This window comes from Numenius arquata, chromosome 1 (genome assembly GCF_964106895.1).
Source record: "Numenius arquata chromosome 1, bNumArq3.hap1.1, whole genome shotgun sequence".
NCBI classification, from domain to species: Eukaryota; Metazoa; Chordata; class Aves; order Charadriiformes; family Scolopacidae; genus Numenius; species Numenius arquata.
This window is the reverse complement of record NC_133576.1, coordinates 118,846,659-118,858,736: the sequence shown is the minus strand read 5'-3', so window position 1 is coordinate 118,858,736 and position 12,078 is coordinate 118,846,659. Positions and strand designations below refer to the sequence as shown.

General features: G+C 45.2%; 2 protein-coding genes across 3 annotated transcripts; one reads left to right on the top strand and one right to left on the bottom strand.

Annotated features, from left to right (window-relative positions):
• The first annotated feature begins 1,510 nt into the window (after window positions 1-1,510).
• Window positions 1,511-6,867, top strand: GTF3A (general transcription factor IIIA). The gene is made up of 9 exons (XM_074146306.1): window positions 1,511-1,711; window positions 2,673-2,773; window positions 3,342-3,438; window positions 3,626-3,714; window positions 5,191-5,264; window positions 5,421-5,504; window positions 5,917-6,146; window positions 6,253-6,312; window positions 6,572-6,867. Exons 1-9 carry the CDS (start codon window positions 1,535-1,537, stop codon window positions 6,731-6,733), a joined length of 1,074 nt encoding a protein of 357 aa, XP_074002407.1. The 5' UTR covers window positions 1,511-1,534; the 3' UTR covers window positions 6,734-6,867.
• MTIF3 (mitochondrial translational initiation factor 3) lies at window positions 4,832-11,777 on the bottom strand. 2 transcript variants are annotated; one of them, XM_074146318.1, is made up of 4 exons: window positions 11,679-11,777; window positions 9,200-9,663; window positions 7,829-7,974; window positions 4,832-7,069 (listed from the first exon to the last, which is right to left on the bottom strand). In XM_074146318.1, exons 2-4 carry the CDS (start codon window positions 9,660-9,662, stop codon window positions 6,857-6,859), a joined length of 822 nt encoding a protein of 273 aa, XP_074002419.1. In that variant the 5' UTR covers window position 9,663; window positions 11,679-11,777; the 3' UTR covers window positions 4,832-6,856. The 2 variants fall into 2 exon arrangements, with proteins under 2 accessions (XP_074002419.1, XP_074002427.1); XM_074146326.1 differs by having other exon boundaries at window positions 6,774-7,009; window positions 11,679-11,750.
• Between the last annotated feature and the right edge of the window lie 301 nt (window positions 11,778-12,078).

Genomic DNA, 12,078 nt, shown 5'->3' with positions numbered 1-12,078 from the left:
ATGTATTTCCAAATTTGGATTAAAATTCCCAGAGAACTCTGCTGAAATCTCTAACTAGCATTCCATAGAGCAAACCCCTGTGTGATGAATATTGGTTCTCTGTGTAGCCAGTAGTGACATTTTCCATCGTTTTCTCCCTTGCATATTATTTCCTCACCTGTGTTAGACAGGCCTGAGGCAATATCATGTTTTCACATGCAAAGTCTCAAAAAGGAAGATTTATAACTTGTTTTTTAAATTTCAGCGCAGATGATGTGATCATGTGATGATCAATGATGTGGATGAGTGGACTGAGCACACCTTCAGTCAGTTTGCAGCCACCACCACCCTGGGTGGGAGTTTGATCTGCTGGAGGGTAGGAAGGCTTTGCAGAGGGATCTGGACAGGCTTGATGGATGGGCTGAGGCCAATGGGATGAGGTTCAATAAGGCCAAGTGCCCGGTCCTGCACTTGGGTCACAACAACCCCATGCGGCGCTACAGGCTTGGGGCAGAGTGGCTGGAGAGCTGCCCAGCAGAAAAGGACCTGGGGGTGTTGGTTGACTGTTGGCTGAACATGAGCCAGCAGTGTGCCCAGGTGGCCAAAAAGGCCAACAGCCTCCTGGCCTGTATCAAGAACAGTGTGGTGAGCAGGACTAGGGACGCGATTGTCCCTCTGTACTCGGCACTGGTGAGGCCCCACCTTGAGTACTGTGTCCACTTCTGGGCCCCTTACCACAAAAAAGACATTGAGGTGCTGGAGTGGGTCCAGAGAAGGGCAACGAAGCTGGTGAGGGGTCTGGAGCACAAGTCTTATGAGGAGAGGCTGAGGGAGCTGGGGTTGTTCAGTCTGGGGAAGAGGAAACTGAGGGGAGACCTTATCGCTCTCTGCAACTACCTGAAAGGAGGCTGTAGAGAGGCGGGGGTCGGTCTCTTCTCACAAGTCACAGGCAATAGGACAAGAGGAAACGGCCTCAAGTTGTGCCAGGGGAGGTTCAGATTGGGTATCAGGAAAAATTTTTACTCTGAAAGGGTTATTACGCATTGGAATGGGCTGCCCAGGGAAGTGTTTGAGGCACCATTCCCGGAGGTATTCAACAGATGCGTAGAAGTGGTTCTGAGGGACATGCTTTAGTGGTAATTTGGCAGTGTTAGGTTAATGGTTGGATTCGATGATCTTAAAGGTCCCTTCCAACCTAGGCTATGATTCTACGATTCTCTTTCACGGCCAGATCTCCTCAGGTGCGTGAGGTGGCTCCACACGGGTCAGCGGCAGGGGGTTTGTGCCTGGCGCGTGAGGTAACGGAGACGGGCCCGCGGACCCGGGCCGCTCTCGGGATCAAGCCCTCTGGCCCTGTGCACCTCTCGCAGCCCCTCAGCCGACGGCGGGCCGGGCAGGACAACCACCGCCACACTACGCCGGAGCACCGCAGCGCCGGCCTCGCCTGATCCTGGCCACCGCCACCACTCCCCCCACCCCGGCCCCTGCCCCGCACCGCGCATGCGCTCGCGCGGGGAGGGGAGGCGGGCGGTGCGCCGGTCACGTGCCCTCCGGCATGGCCGGGGAGGCGGCGGCGGGGAGCGCGCAGCAGAGCGGCGGGGCCGCGCCCGGTGGCGGCGGTGGCGGGAGCGCGCTCCCCGCCCGCCCTTTCATCTGCTCCTTCCCCGACTGCGACGCCACCTTCAACAAGGCCTGGCGGCTGGACGCTCACCTCTGCCGGCACACGGGAGAGGTGAGGCGAGCCGGGCGGCGCTGGGCCTGAGGGAGCGGCGGGGGTTTCCCGCTCGGGCCTCCCTGTCGGGGGAGGGAGGTGAGGTGCCCGGCAGGCGGGGGGCGGCCTGCGCGGCTCGGGGCCCCATCCCCAGGGCGTCGGGAGGCTGCTTCACCTCCTGAGGTAGGCGGGGCGGCGTCGGGCGCTGGATTGTGTCTCCTGGTTTGAGCGACACGGGACTGATTTCTTCAGTAATTTTGCTTTTCAGTAATTTCTCTTCTAATGCTTGGGAAAACTGCACTTTTAGAAGACTTTGGTGTCAGAATTTCTGGAAATATTTACTTTATAGCCAGCTCTGGTATGTAGGACTCAAGGTCTCAGTGTTTTCAAGCCTTGCCAGGTGCAGGGATGAGGAGGAGCGAGACCTGGACACTTGACCCAAGCTGCCCAACAGGGTTATTTCATACCATGCACCTCACATTCAATATAAATTAGAAAGTTTGCTGAGGAGTTCTCTCTCTCTCTCTTGATGGCTGCGATCCTGAGAACTCCTTGCCCCCGTGCCGGGCCTTCCCTTCCTCCAGAAGCTGTAGCGGTGTCAGTGTCTGACATTTGCTCTCCACTGCTGGGAGCACACAGCTTCCTGATGATAGAATGGGCTGTGTATAATCCTTGTGTATTTTGCATTGGTGTTGGTATCAGTATTGGTTCTTTAGTGTTATTAACATTAATTATTTGATCTTATTCTATTAAATCTATTTATATTTCAACCCTTGAATTTCCTTGTTTTTTCCCAATTCCCCTTTCCGGGAGGGCTCATCAGGTGATAGAATAATTGTCTAAATGACAATAAATTGTTACGGGTTCCTCAAATCGTAACATTCTGAAATACTGCCGCTGGGGCAGCCTGCTGAAGGCAGCCTCCTGGAAACAGCCGAGGTGTGGGGTGTCATCTCTGAACGATCCTCTTTCTCTTTTCCAGAGGCCATATGTTTGTGATTATGAAGGCTGTGGTAAAGGTTTCACCAGAGATTTCCACCGCGCTCGACACCTTCTTACGCACACTGGAGAAAAGCCCTTTGAGTAAGGCCAAGTTTACTTCTTAAAGTGGATTATGCTTGTCCTTATGGAAATGAAGGGGAGTTAAAATGGGTGTGTGGGTGGTGCAGAGCATGCCTGCCTAGCTTTGGTATCATGAGTACTGCCATAATAGTACTCACAACACTCATCACAGTACTCACAGCACTGGTAACGGTGCACACGGGGTGAGATGTGGAGAATCTCCTTAGCCTAAAACCTCCTGTCTGGCAGTGATCCACAATAGATGCTTCAAGGAATGGGCAGCTCTTTTCCCAGAATACAGAATTAAAAGAAGGAAGGGCAGTTATCTCCTGTTACTAAGCCATTAATAGCTGCATGTCATGGATTAGGAGCTAGGAATTCCTATGTGTGTTATTAAAAATATCTTCTGATAAGTTTTCCTGTGGCTTTTGATTGGAATTTAGCCTCTGGCTTTTCATGTCTTTAAGATAAATTTTTGTTTGGATTGTGAGTTTTGGTTACCCTTCATGTATTCCTCTTATCCAATGATTTCTGTATCTGCCTAGGAAACAAATCAATGGAAGTGATAATAAATGTAGTTCATTTGCAGGTGCACAGCTGATGGATGCAATCAGAAATTTGGAACAAAATCAAATTTAAAGAAGCATGTTGAGCGCAAGCATCAAAATCAGCAAAAGCAGTATGTGGTGAGTAATTACCTTTGATACTGCAAAGTGGAGGCTAGACAAGCTTTGTTGTGTATCTAGTGAAATACTACCAATTGTTATTATGTGGTACTTGTATCAGTTCAAATACTGTGATTGGGATTTCAGCAAACATGTGGACTGGGCTGTCATTATTTGGCCTCTAATGATAACTTAATTTCCTAAATAGTGCGACTTTGAAGGCTGTAACAAGTCTTTCAGGAAGCATCAGCAACTTAAAGTTCATCAGTGTCACCACACCAATGAACCTCCTTTCAAGTAGGTGGATAATTTTCATAATGAACTTTAACAATTCCATTTAAACACTGTTGATGAAAACAGGTGTCTTTTCTCAACCTTTTAATTGATAGAGCATTTAAAAAAAAACAAAACAAAAAAAAAGAACCTGGCATGAACAAGTACCTAAAGGGTGGGTTGAAGGATTATGGAGCTGGACTCTTTTCAGTGGTTTCCAGTGATAGGACGAGGGGAAACGGGCACAAACTAGAACATAGGAAGTTCCATTTAAATATGAGGAGAAACTTCTTTACGGTGAGGGTGACAGAGCACTGGAACAGGCTGCCCAGGGAGGTCGTGGAGTCCCCTTCTCTGGAGATTTTCAAGACCCACCTCTATGCAGTCATGAGTAATGTGCTCTAGGCAATCCTGCTTTAGCAGGGGAGTTAGACTATATGATCTCTAGAGGTCCCTTCCAACTGTGAGGATTCCGTGAACTTGTAGTCACGGCTCCAAGTACATTTCTTGTATTAGTCCTTTGCCCAGTAGTCTGTTTTGAGCAACAGTCCTGTGGTTCTGTAACTTCAGCATTCCAGCTTAATAAATCTTAGTATTTATTACAGGTTCACAGAAGTAATAAACAAAAAATCCATTTTGAGTTCAGGGAGTTTGAAATACTGTGCAAGCTTATGTTTGTAATGAAAAATGCAGCTACTGCTGTTTTCCAGTAAAAAGCAGTTACTTGGTTAATATTGAAGTGAGTAGTAGCTTAAAAGAGGTGAGAGGCTTGGGCACCAATCTGAGCAGCTGTTCATTGCAACTCTGTTATTTACATGACACATCAGTATAGATCTGATGAAAGCGAAGTTTAGCCTTGCATTTCTTACAGGTGGAACGCACTTTACAGGAGTGTTCCATTTCAGTGAAGTGCACTGGTATGGCTGGGTGACAGGCATAAAAATACCGTCAGTGCTCTGCTACTGCTCTGCTGGCTAGATCTGTACAAGCTACTTGAATCTTCCACTTCCTAGGTCTCTCGTATGTTTTAAGAGCCTACTGCGTAGGGATGATATGAGGCTTGATTCTTTAGCTAAAGCTTAACTTGCTGTATATGTGGAAATACGTAGTTTTAACTCTTGAGGGGATCAGAGTCCTCTATGAGAAACATACTATGGAATTTATTTTTACAAGGCAGGAGGAGGGACAGATTAGTAGAGAGAATCATCAAGGAAACCTGATTCACTACACACAGTAAACGGAAAAAATAAGTCTTACATGGATTCTTTATAAAAAAGACATTTCTGCAAATGACAATGAAGACAAGTCTCAGGGCCCTACAATTATAATAGTAAATTGCCACCAGCTCCCTAACATCTTTATAGATGTTTACTTTGCCAGTCTGCCTCTTGGCAGGGAGAAACTTGGGTTATTTTGTCCATTTTTAATTGTTCTTGACATAAAGAACAAAAAATACACAGATGCAGTGAAAGAAATTAAACCAGTGTATTTTATACCTAGATGTAATAATGAAGGTTGTGGAAAGTACTTTTCTACTCCAAGTCATCTAAAACGGCACGAGAAGATACATGAAGGTAATACAGTTTTTCTTCTTGCTTCAATTATGTTTTAGCAAAGGAAAAAGGACTTCTTCCAGTAATTTTCAAATGCAAATAGTGGATTTCCCACTGTAAAACTGGACTGTGTTTGCCAGAACTGTAGTGATTGTAAACATCTGTCCTGTCCAACAGGCTATGCATGCAAGAAAGAAAACTGCTCGTTTACTGGAAAAACTTGGACAGAGCTTCTGAAACATAATAAAGAAAGTCATACAGGTAAACTCCAAATGCTTTAGTAAATAGAACTTAACTTCTGGTAACAAATAGGAAACAAATTGATCATTTGAAGAGGAGTCCTTGCTGAAGTCATTTCATCAGCTTGTCGTTGTGTCTAGACAAACTTGTTTACTAGCACTTTATCAGTTAAATGGTTGTGACTGGCTAGACCTTTAACTGATGAAAATGCTGCTTGGTATTCTAACTTTGCTTTGTGATCCAGTTAATGAGGAATTGTACAATATAGGATTTCGTATCTGGATAATTGATACTGTGTTATTTTCTTCCAGTCTCTGAGTTCCTTGCATTTCATGTGGATTTTAGCATTGTTCTAGAGCACTACTAAGGTTTGATTCTGAGCTCCTGTTAAGAAGCTGTTAATTTATACTCTGCCTGTCTCTCTCCCCCTCAGAGCCGATAGTTTGCAGCGAGTGTTATAAAACTTTTAAACGGAAAGATTATCTCAAACAGCATCAAAAAACACATGCAGCAGAGAGGGAAGTCTGCCGATGCCCAAGAGAAGGATGCGGGAGAACTTATACGACAGTATTTAACCTTCAAAGCCATATCCTCTCTTTTCATGAGGAGAAAAAACCATTCTCTTGTGATCATCCAGGTTGTGAAAGAGTGTTTGCAATGAAGGTATGTATTTTCTGGACTGTTCTAATCTGAATCATGTCATCTGAAACGATGAATGATAAACCTTACTCTCTTTTTCTTTTTTTTTCCCTGCTCTTGGTAACTGTAGCAGAGTCTAGCAAGGCATGCAGTTGTACATGATCCTGAAAAGAGAAAGCTGAACTCAAAAGTAAGTTATACTCTTGAAAAAGTCTCCTCAACCATACTCTGTCACTTCAGAGGAGGGTAAACATTATGTGTTTTAGAATGGGACTTCAAACAGGAAAACAGGCCAGCTATCTACTTCATTTGGGAGATGCTTAACTTCTGAAGCTCCTTTAAATAATGCAGTGCTGGCCTATTCATTGATTTCTTCTTCCTCCGCTCACCTTAGTAGTCTGCGCTCCATAGAGATGTTAAGTTGCTAATTCTGGATTTATTTCCGCCAGGCAAAGCGTTGTCGTCCTAAAAGGAGCTTAGCCTCTCGTCTGAGCGGCTACATTCCTCCTAAAACGCAGCCAGGAAAGGACGTGGTTGTGACAGAAAGCAAGACAATGGATAAGGCCGTGGAACATGAAATACCAACTGTTGAAATTCTGACTCTGCAGTAAAGGTTAACTGAGACAACTTTCTCCATGGAATTACCAGTGTAAAGTTCAACAATCACTTTATTAAATTTATAGTATTATTTTTTTTAAATAAGAAATTGATCTTGTTTACACATCTTCATAAAGTCACTGATGCGACTCGCTTGACTCCGGATCTTCATTTTCATCTTTCTTTACTGTACTGCTTTTCTGTTTTTCCATCTTCTGGTATGCTTTCAACTCCTTGTCAGACATGTGTCTCAAAATACAGGTACTCACTCCTTCTCTAGTAAGTTTTGGCTTGGAAAGATAAGTGGCTTTATCAGAGACAGTCTCCAAAATCTGATCAAAAACCACAAACTGAAAAGGAGGAGAAAAATAGGGACTAAATGCACAAATTTACAAAGGTAGAAAATACTTCAGGCTGCTCTGTAATGACAGTATCTCCTGCTTGTGGTTTAGCCACTAGCTGAAACCAGCTCGTTGCTAGTCCTGGTTTGAGCAGTTCAGCTTGTCCTTTCCTAACCACTTGTTCTTTACCTAGAAGCAGGTTTAGGAAAGTCACCAGAGGGATTAAGCCATTTCCTAACACTTAGGTTGATTTCCCGAATGACAACGAAGACAAGTCTCAAGGCCCCACAATTATAGCAGTAAATTGCCACCAGCTCCCTAATATCTTTACAGAAGTTTACTTTGCCCGTCTTGGAACATCGTTCCAGTAGTTCTCCACACAGCAGAGGAAAAACTAACCTTAGCCACAATTGCACAAATGCGTCTTCAGAAAAACAGTTAGGTTACTGAAATAATCCAGTTAAATACAGCAGATTTTTTTTTTTTTTTTTCTAACTGTACTGTTAAACTTTTCAGCAAGTGAGCTGGCTTTAGGCATAGATGGGAAAATTTCACCAGCCCAGTTAATAAGGTGGTGCTGCAAAGGAGTAGGAACAGCTTCAGGTGGGGCAACCACTACTTTCAGGGGACCTAGACCTTCCCTTAATTTAGCAGTATGTGATATATTAAAAAAAAAAAAACAACGGTGCCACTACTGAATAGGGGAAGCCAATACAAGTACACCTATTACATGCAATTGATAAGTCCAGCTTTCAGGACTCCACTTACCATGTCCGTATTGCTATCTTTTGCTTGCCGGATGGTAATTTTAACATGGTGTTTCTTTTCAATCCACTGTGCTATCTGTTTAGTCTTGGTTTCTAGGTCATTCTTGGCAATAGCTGAAGAAAAGGATAACTCCTTCTGAACCATCCCTGTTTAAAACAGAACTAAAACCGTGTTGGCTCGACAGCTGATAAACCAGTATTAGTTGCTCTCTTTCAACAGCCTGTGGTGCTTTGCTCAACACCTTTCCCCCGCGCTGCTTTCTCATACATGGAGCATCCCAATCTCGTCTCAGCATGCACCACTCTCACCTCAGAAGGTGGCTACTTGGTGTCTCACACTCACTGCTGTGAGCGGGAGATTGAGTGCATGTTTGAGGCACGCAGGGAAGTCTCTTCAGGGTCAGAAGCCTTAAAGTATTTTTATTTTAATTACAATTTTGTTCATACCACCCACAATGCAGGCCTAACAAAGATAAACATTGGAATTAAAGACTTAGTGTGCAAATTCTTACATTCTGCACATAGTATAGCTGAACGTAAAAGCTTGGTAGTTAGTTCTTCATCTCAGGCCCGTTTACTTGAATGGTGAAGTGTAATATTCAACTGGGAGTATGACGCCTTGCAACAATTTATGGTGTCTTCCTCCTTACTGAGTCTCTAAAGTAGTTACCGTTTGAATAATCTTTAGTTTCTTGAACAGAAAAACTCCCTACTGCAAAAGTGCTCTCCTCTAAAATCAGAACTCTACCCAAAGCACAGATACTGCGTTAGCCTGAGGATAAGAAAAGAGGATACAAGGTCAGGTGCCTTTTCTAAAACCTCTTTGCCAAACCCAGTTTGTTAAACTGCTGGAGCAGGCTGACTTGAGAAAAAATACTGAAAAGTGTTCAATACTGAAAAAGCTGTTCTCTTACTCTCTACAAGAAATGGCTTCAGACTCTGTCTCCCTAGCAGCAAGCTAGGAAGAGAATGTTTCATGACTACTGGTGACAAAATAATATTGGTGTATCTGATGGTCAGTTTGTAAAAACTGCCTGTCACTTGATGCCTTAGAAAAGGAAGAGAAATCCATTGAGTCTCATGGAACCAGAGTCTAGTTATATTCACTTAAATAAAAATAGATTTAAAAAAAAAAAAAAGAAGCCAGCAGACGCCAAAATAGTAAATCCTGAGGCCATAGAAGGCTTCTCTGTGGAAGGCTAGAGTAATCCAAAATTTTATTTTCACCGCTGCAGATCTTTAATAGTGTGGACTGCAGTGACAGCGCTTTGGATTTACACAAATGCAAGTAAGAGGATTTCATCTGCTGAAACCACTTTTACTGCAGCATTTTTCAATGGGCTCGGTGGTGTAGCGTCAACAGTGTACGTACCTGTTTTCGGACTTGCTTTCTTCTTCTCTGCGCGCCTCAGCTGCTCCTCGTGAATCTGCTGCCCAGTCATGAGTCTGTATACGGGAGGTTCCACGTTCTCACGGAGGAGAACTAGTTTCAGGTCATGCTTATCCATAAGCTTGAGTGCCTCTGCTCGGTGCATATTTCCTAAGCTCTCTCCATCCTGGTTGATTACGTGCAAAATCCGATAGGGAATTCTTCGCCCGACGCTTCCAAATGCAGTTTTCCTTTTTGGTTCCGTGTGAGATTTTTCAGCTGTACAGAATGGCTGAGTGAGTCCAAACACAGCTGACCTTCTAGGGTCAGGTACCACCATCCAGAACGGAGAAAAGACCCTTTTTTGTGGTGTTTGTGCCAGAAGAGTACCAAAGAATCTTTTCGCGTATCTATTCTCATTTCTGGTTGCTTGCCATAAAAGTTTCATCACGCAGAAGGTAGTCATTCTGAGGATGCAGGGAAGAAGAAAAAACAAGTTACCCCCATTGGTCAGATTTTTCTATTCAAGAGACTTGACTCCAGTTTGGTAAACCCTAATCCTTAAAACTACCCTTTCAAAAAGATGCCTGGTGTCACTATACAGTATAAACAATCTACAGTAACTTCACAGCCACAGAGGGCTTTAACCCAGAGAGAAAATCTGACAGAGGAACAAAATTCATGAAGAGTTGATGTTTCTTCAGTATTTTAAAATTTGACCCTGAACTCTTAATTTTAAAAGAATCCAAAACTTGTAGTTCATTTCTCCTCACAGGAGTATCTAACACTTACACAGCTTTTTTGTGTATAGAGTAGCCAATGTTTAAGAGGGAGAACTTGTTGTCAAACAAAAAGGCGTATCACGCTTAATACTTCATGAAAAAAAACATCTGGAGTGAAAATATCTAACTAGATACTTTCTTCCTGGTTCCAGACACTCTTTGGAAAGTTTCACTGAAGCCACGTTAATTCAGAACCACCCTAATCACACAATGAACAAAGCAGTGATTTGTGCGATGTCTGTCAGCCGCCACCCCAACACCTACAGTCTGACTCCCCTATGTTTTGTAAGGTTTGGGAATTTCAAAGCCTTGACCATACGGAGTAAGACTTGCCATGCAAAATCTTCACCTTGGCATGAAAACACAACAAAGTGACCATTACTGTACTTCAAAACGTGGTTTATCCCAGGGTTGAAAACTCTCCCATAGCCAGCGTGCAACCTGCTTCTCGTAGCACTGACCCCAAATTCTGCATTTTTCTCAGTTTTCCCAATGTCATTTTGTGGAAGTAATCCAGCTGGCTACTTGGTCTTACATGGATTAAGCACTAATATTGTTTCAGTAACCTTCAAAAACTTAAAAGTATCTTCACTGTTGTTTAAGCTCAGCTTCCGCAGACTCAGCCATGCTTCGAAGTGAAAGCAGTGCCTTAATTTTAAACCTATTTTATCAAACATTTATAGTATCGTTTGAGTCTCCCAGTTTTTCACAAACATTAACTTTGGGGGTGGCACGTTCCTGTTTATGCTGAGCTGAGTTTTTCCAGCAAGTACAGGAAAAGCCAAGGATGATACAGGAAACCAAGACCGTGTCACACCAGAGGGGCTGACAAGCGTGTGACTTCTTTTGCCTAGGAAGGAACCTGACTCCGCTCTATAAATATATACATACATGTATGTGTAAACAGGTATCCGTGTGCATACTTATACATATATATATATACATATACATGGAGAAGGTGCAAGCAATCGGCAGGATAAGGACCAGAACCATGGCCCTCGGCAAACACAGCTTTTTCTCGGCTGTGCTGACAACTGAACACCCACTCGCCAACACCCGCGTGCCCTTGTGCGCTGTTGGGGTGGCCACGCGAAAGCCACGAAATCCTTCTTTTGAAAATGGTTCCACAAACCAGCTGCGGAGCGTGCACTGCAGACTGACGGCCCATAATCCGGGCATCGCTGGTGCATTAGAAAATACTGTAATTTAATTTCTCTTGCATTCACACCAACCCGGCTTGCCTTTGTCAGTTTACTGACTTCTACAACTAGCGCTAGCGCTGCGATGGAGCAACAGTTTATTTTAAAGACACCTAAGTCTCACTCTGCTAAATACATGGTTTGGCCTTTATTCTCCTTCAGTCCTTCTTCCGTTTAAATTTCCTAAATCCTGCCTTAACGGCCCGGGAAGAGAAAGAAAACGACGCTTTCAATGGGAGGATTTTTATTGCTGTAAGAGGGCACGGAAGGGCGTTTTGCTCTGGGCGTTCCGCCATCACACCCCGTGTGTTAGCAAGGACCGCTGACCCCGCTGCGGGTTTCCACGGGTGGGCAGGGGACACCCACGCGTGACCGTGGCTGTGACCCCGTCGCCCGCCCCGGCCGGGGTGCGGGTGTCGGTGCCGGCGGGCCCCGAGCCCCGCAGCCCGAGGGGCTTCCCGCCGACCCGGACCGGCCTCCCCCGCCCCGGGCGGCTCTTACCTGCCGGCCGGGCCGAGCCCCCAGGCCCCTGCAGCAGCCGAGGGACCCGCCTGGGCCGCCTCTCGCCCTTCCGCTTCCTCCTCCTCCTCTTCCTCTTCCTCCTCCGCCTCCTTCCCCCGCCCCGCCGGTGTTCGCCGGGCGAGCTGGCCGGTATCGATCGGAGCGGGCTGCGGCTGCGTGTGTGTGTCCGTGTGTGTCTCTGTGTATGTACTCCACAGCTCGCGTTGTAATTGACACCCGGGGGCGGCTGTACCTGTCCGCGTGTGTTCGTGTGTGTGTGTGTGCATGGGTACACGCTAAGCCTGTCTGTCCACACACTTGTTTCCGCGTGTATCTGCACGTTGTGCCCGCCTTGGGTATTTCACTGAATTTCACTGAATTTTTTAGAGTTGGAAGGGAC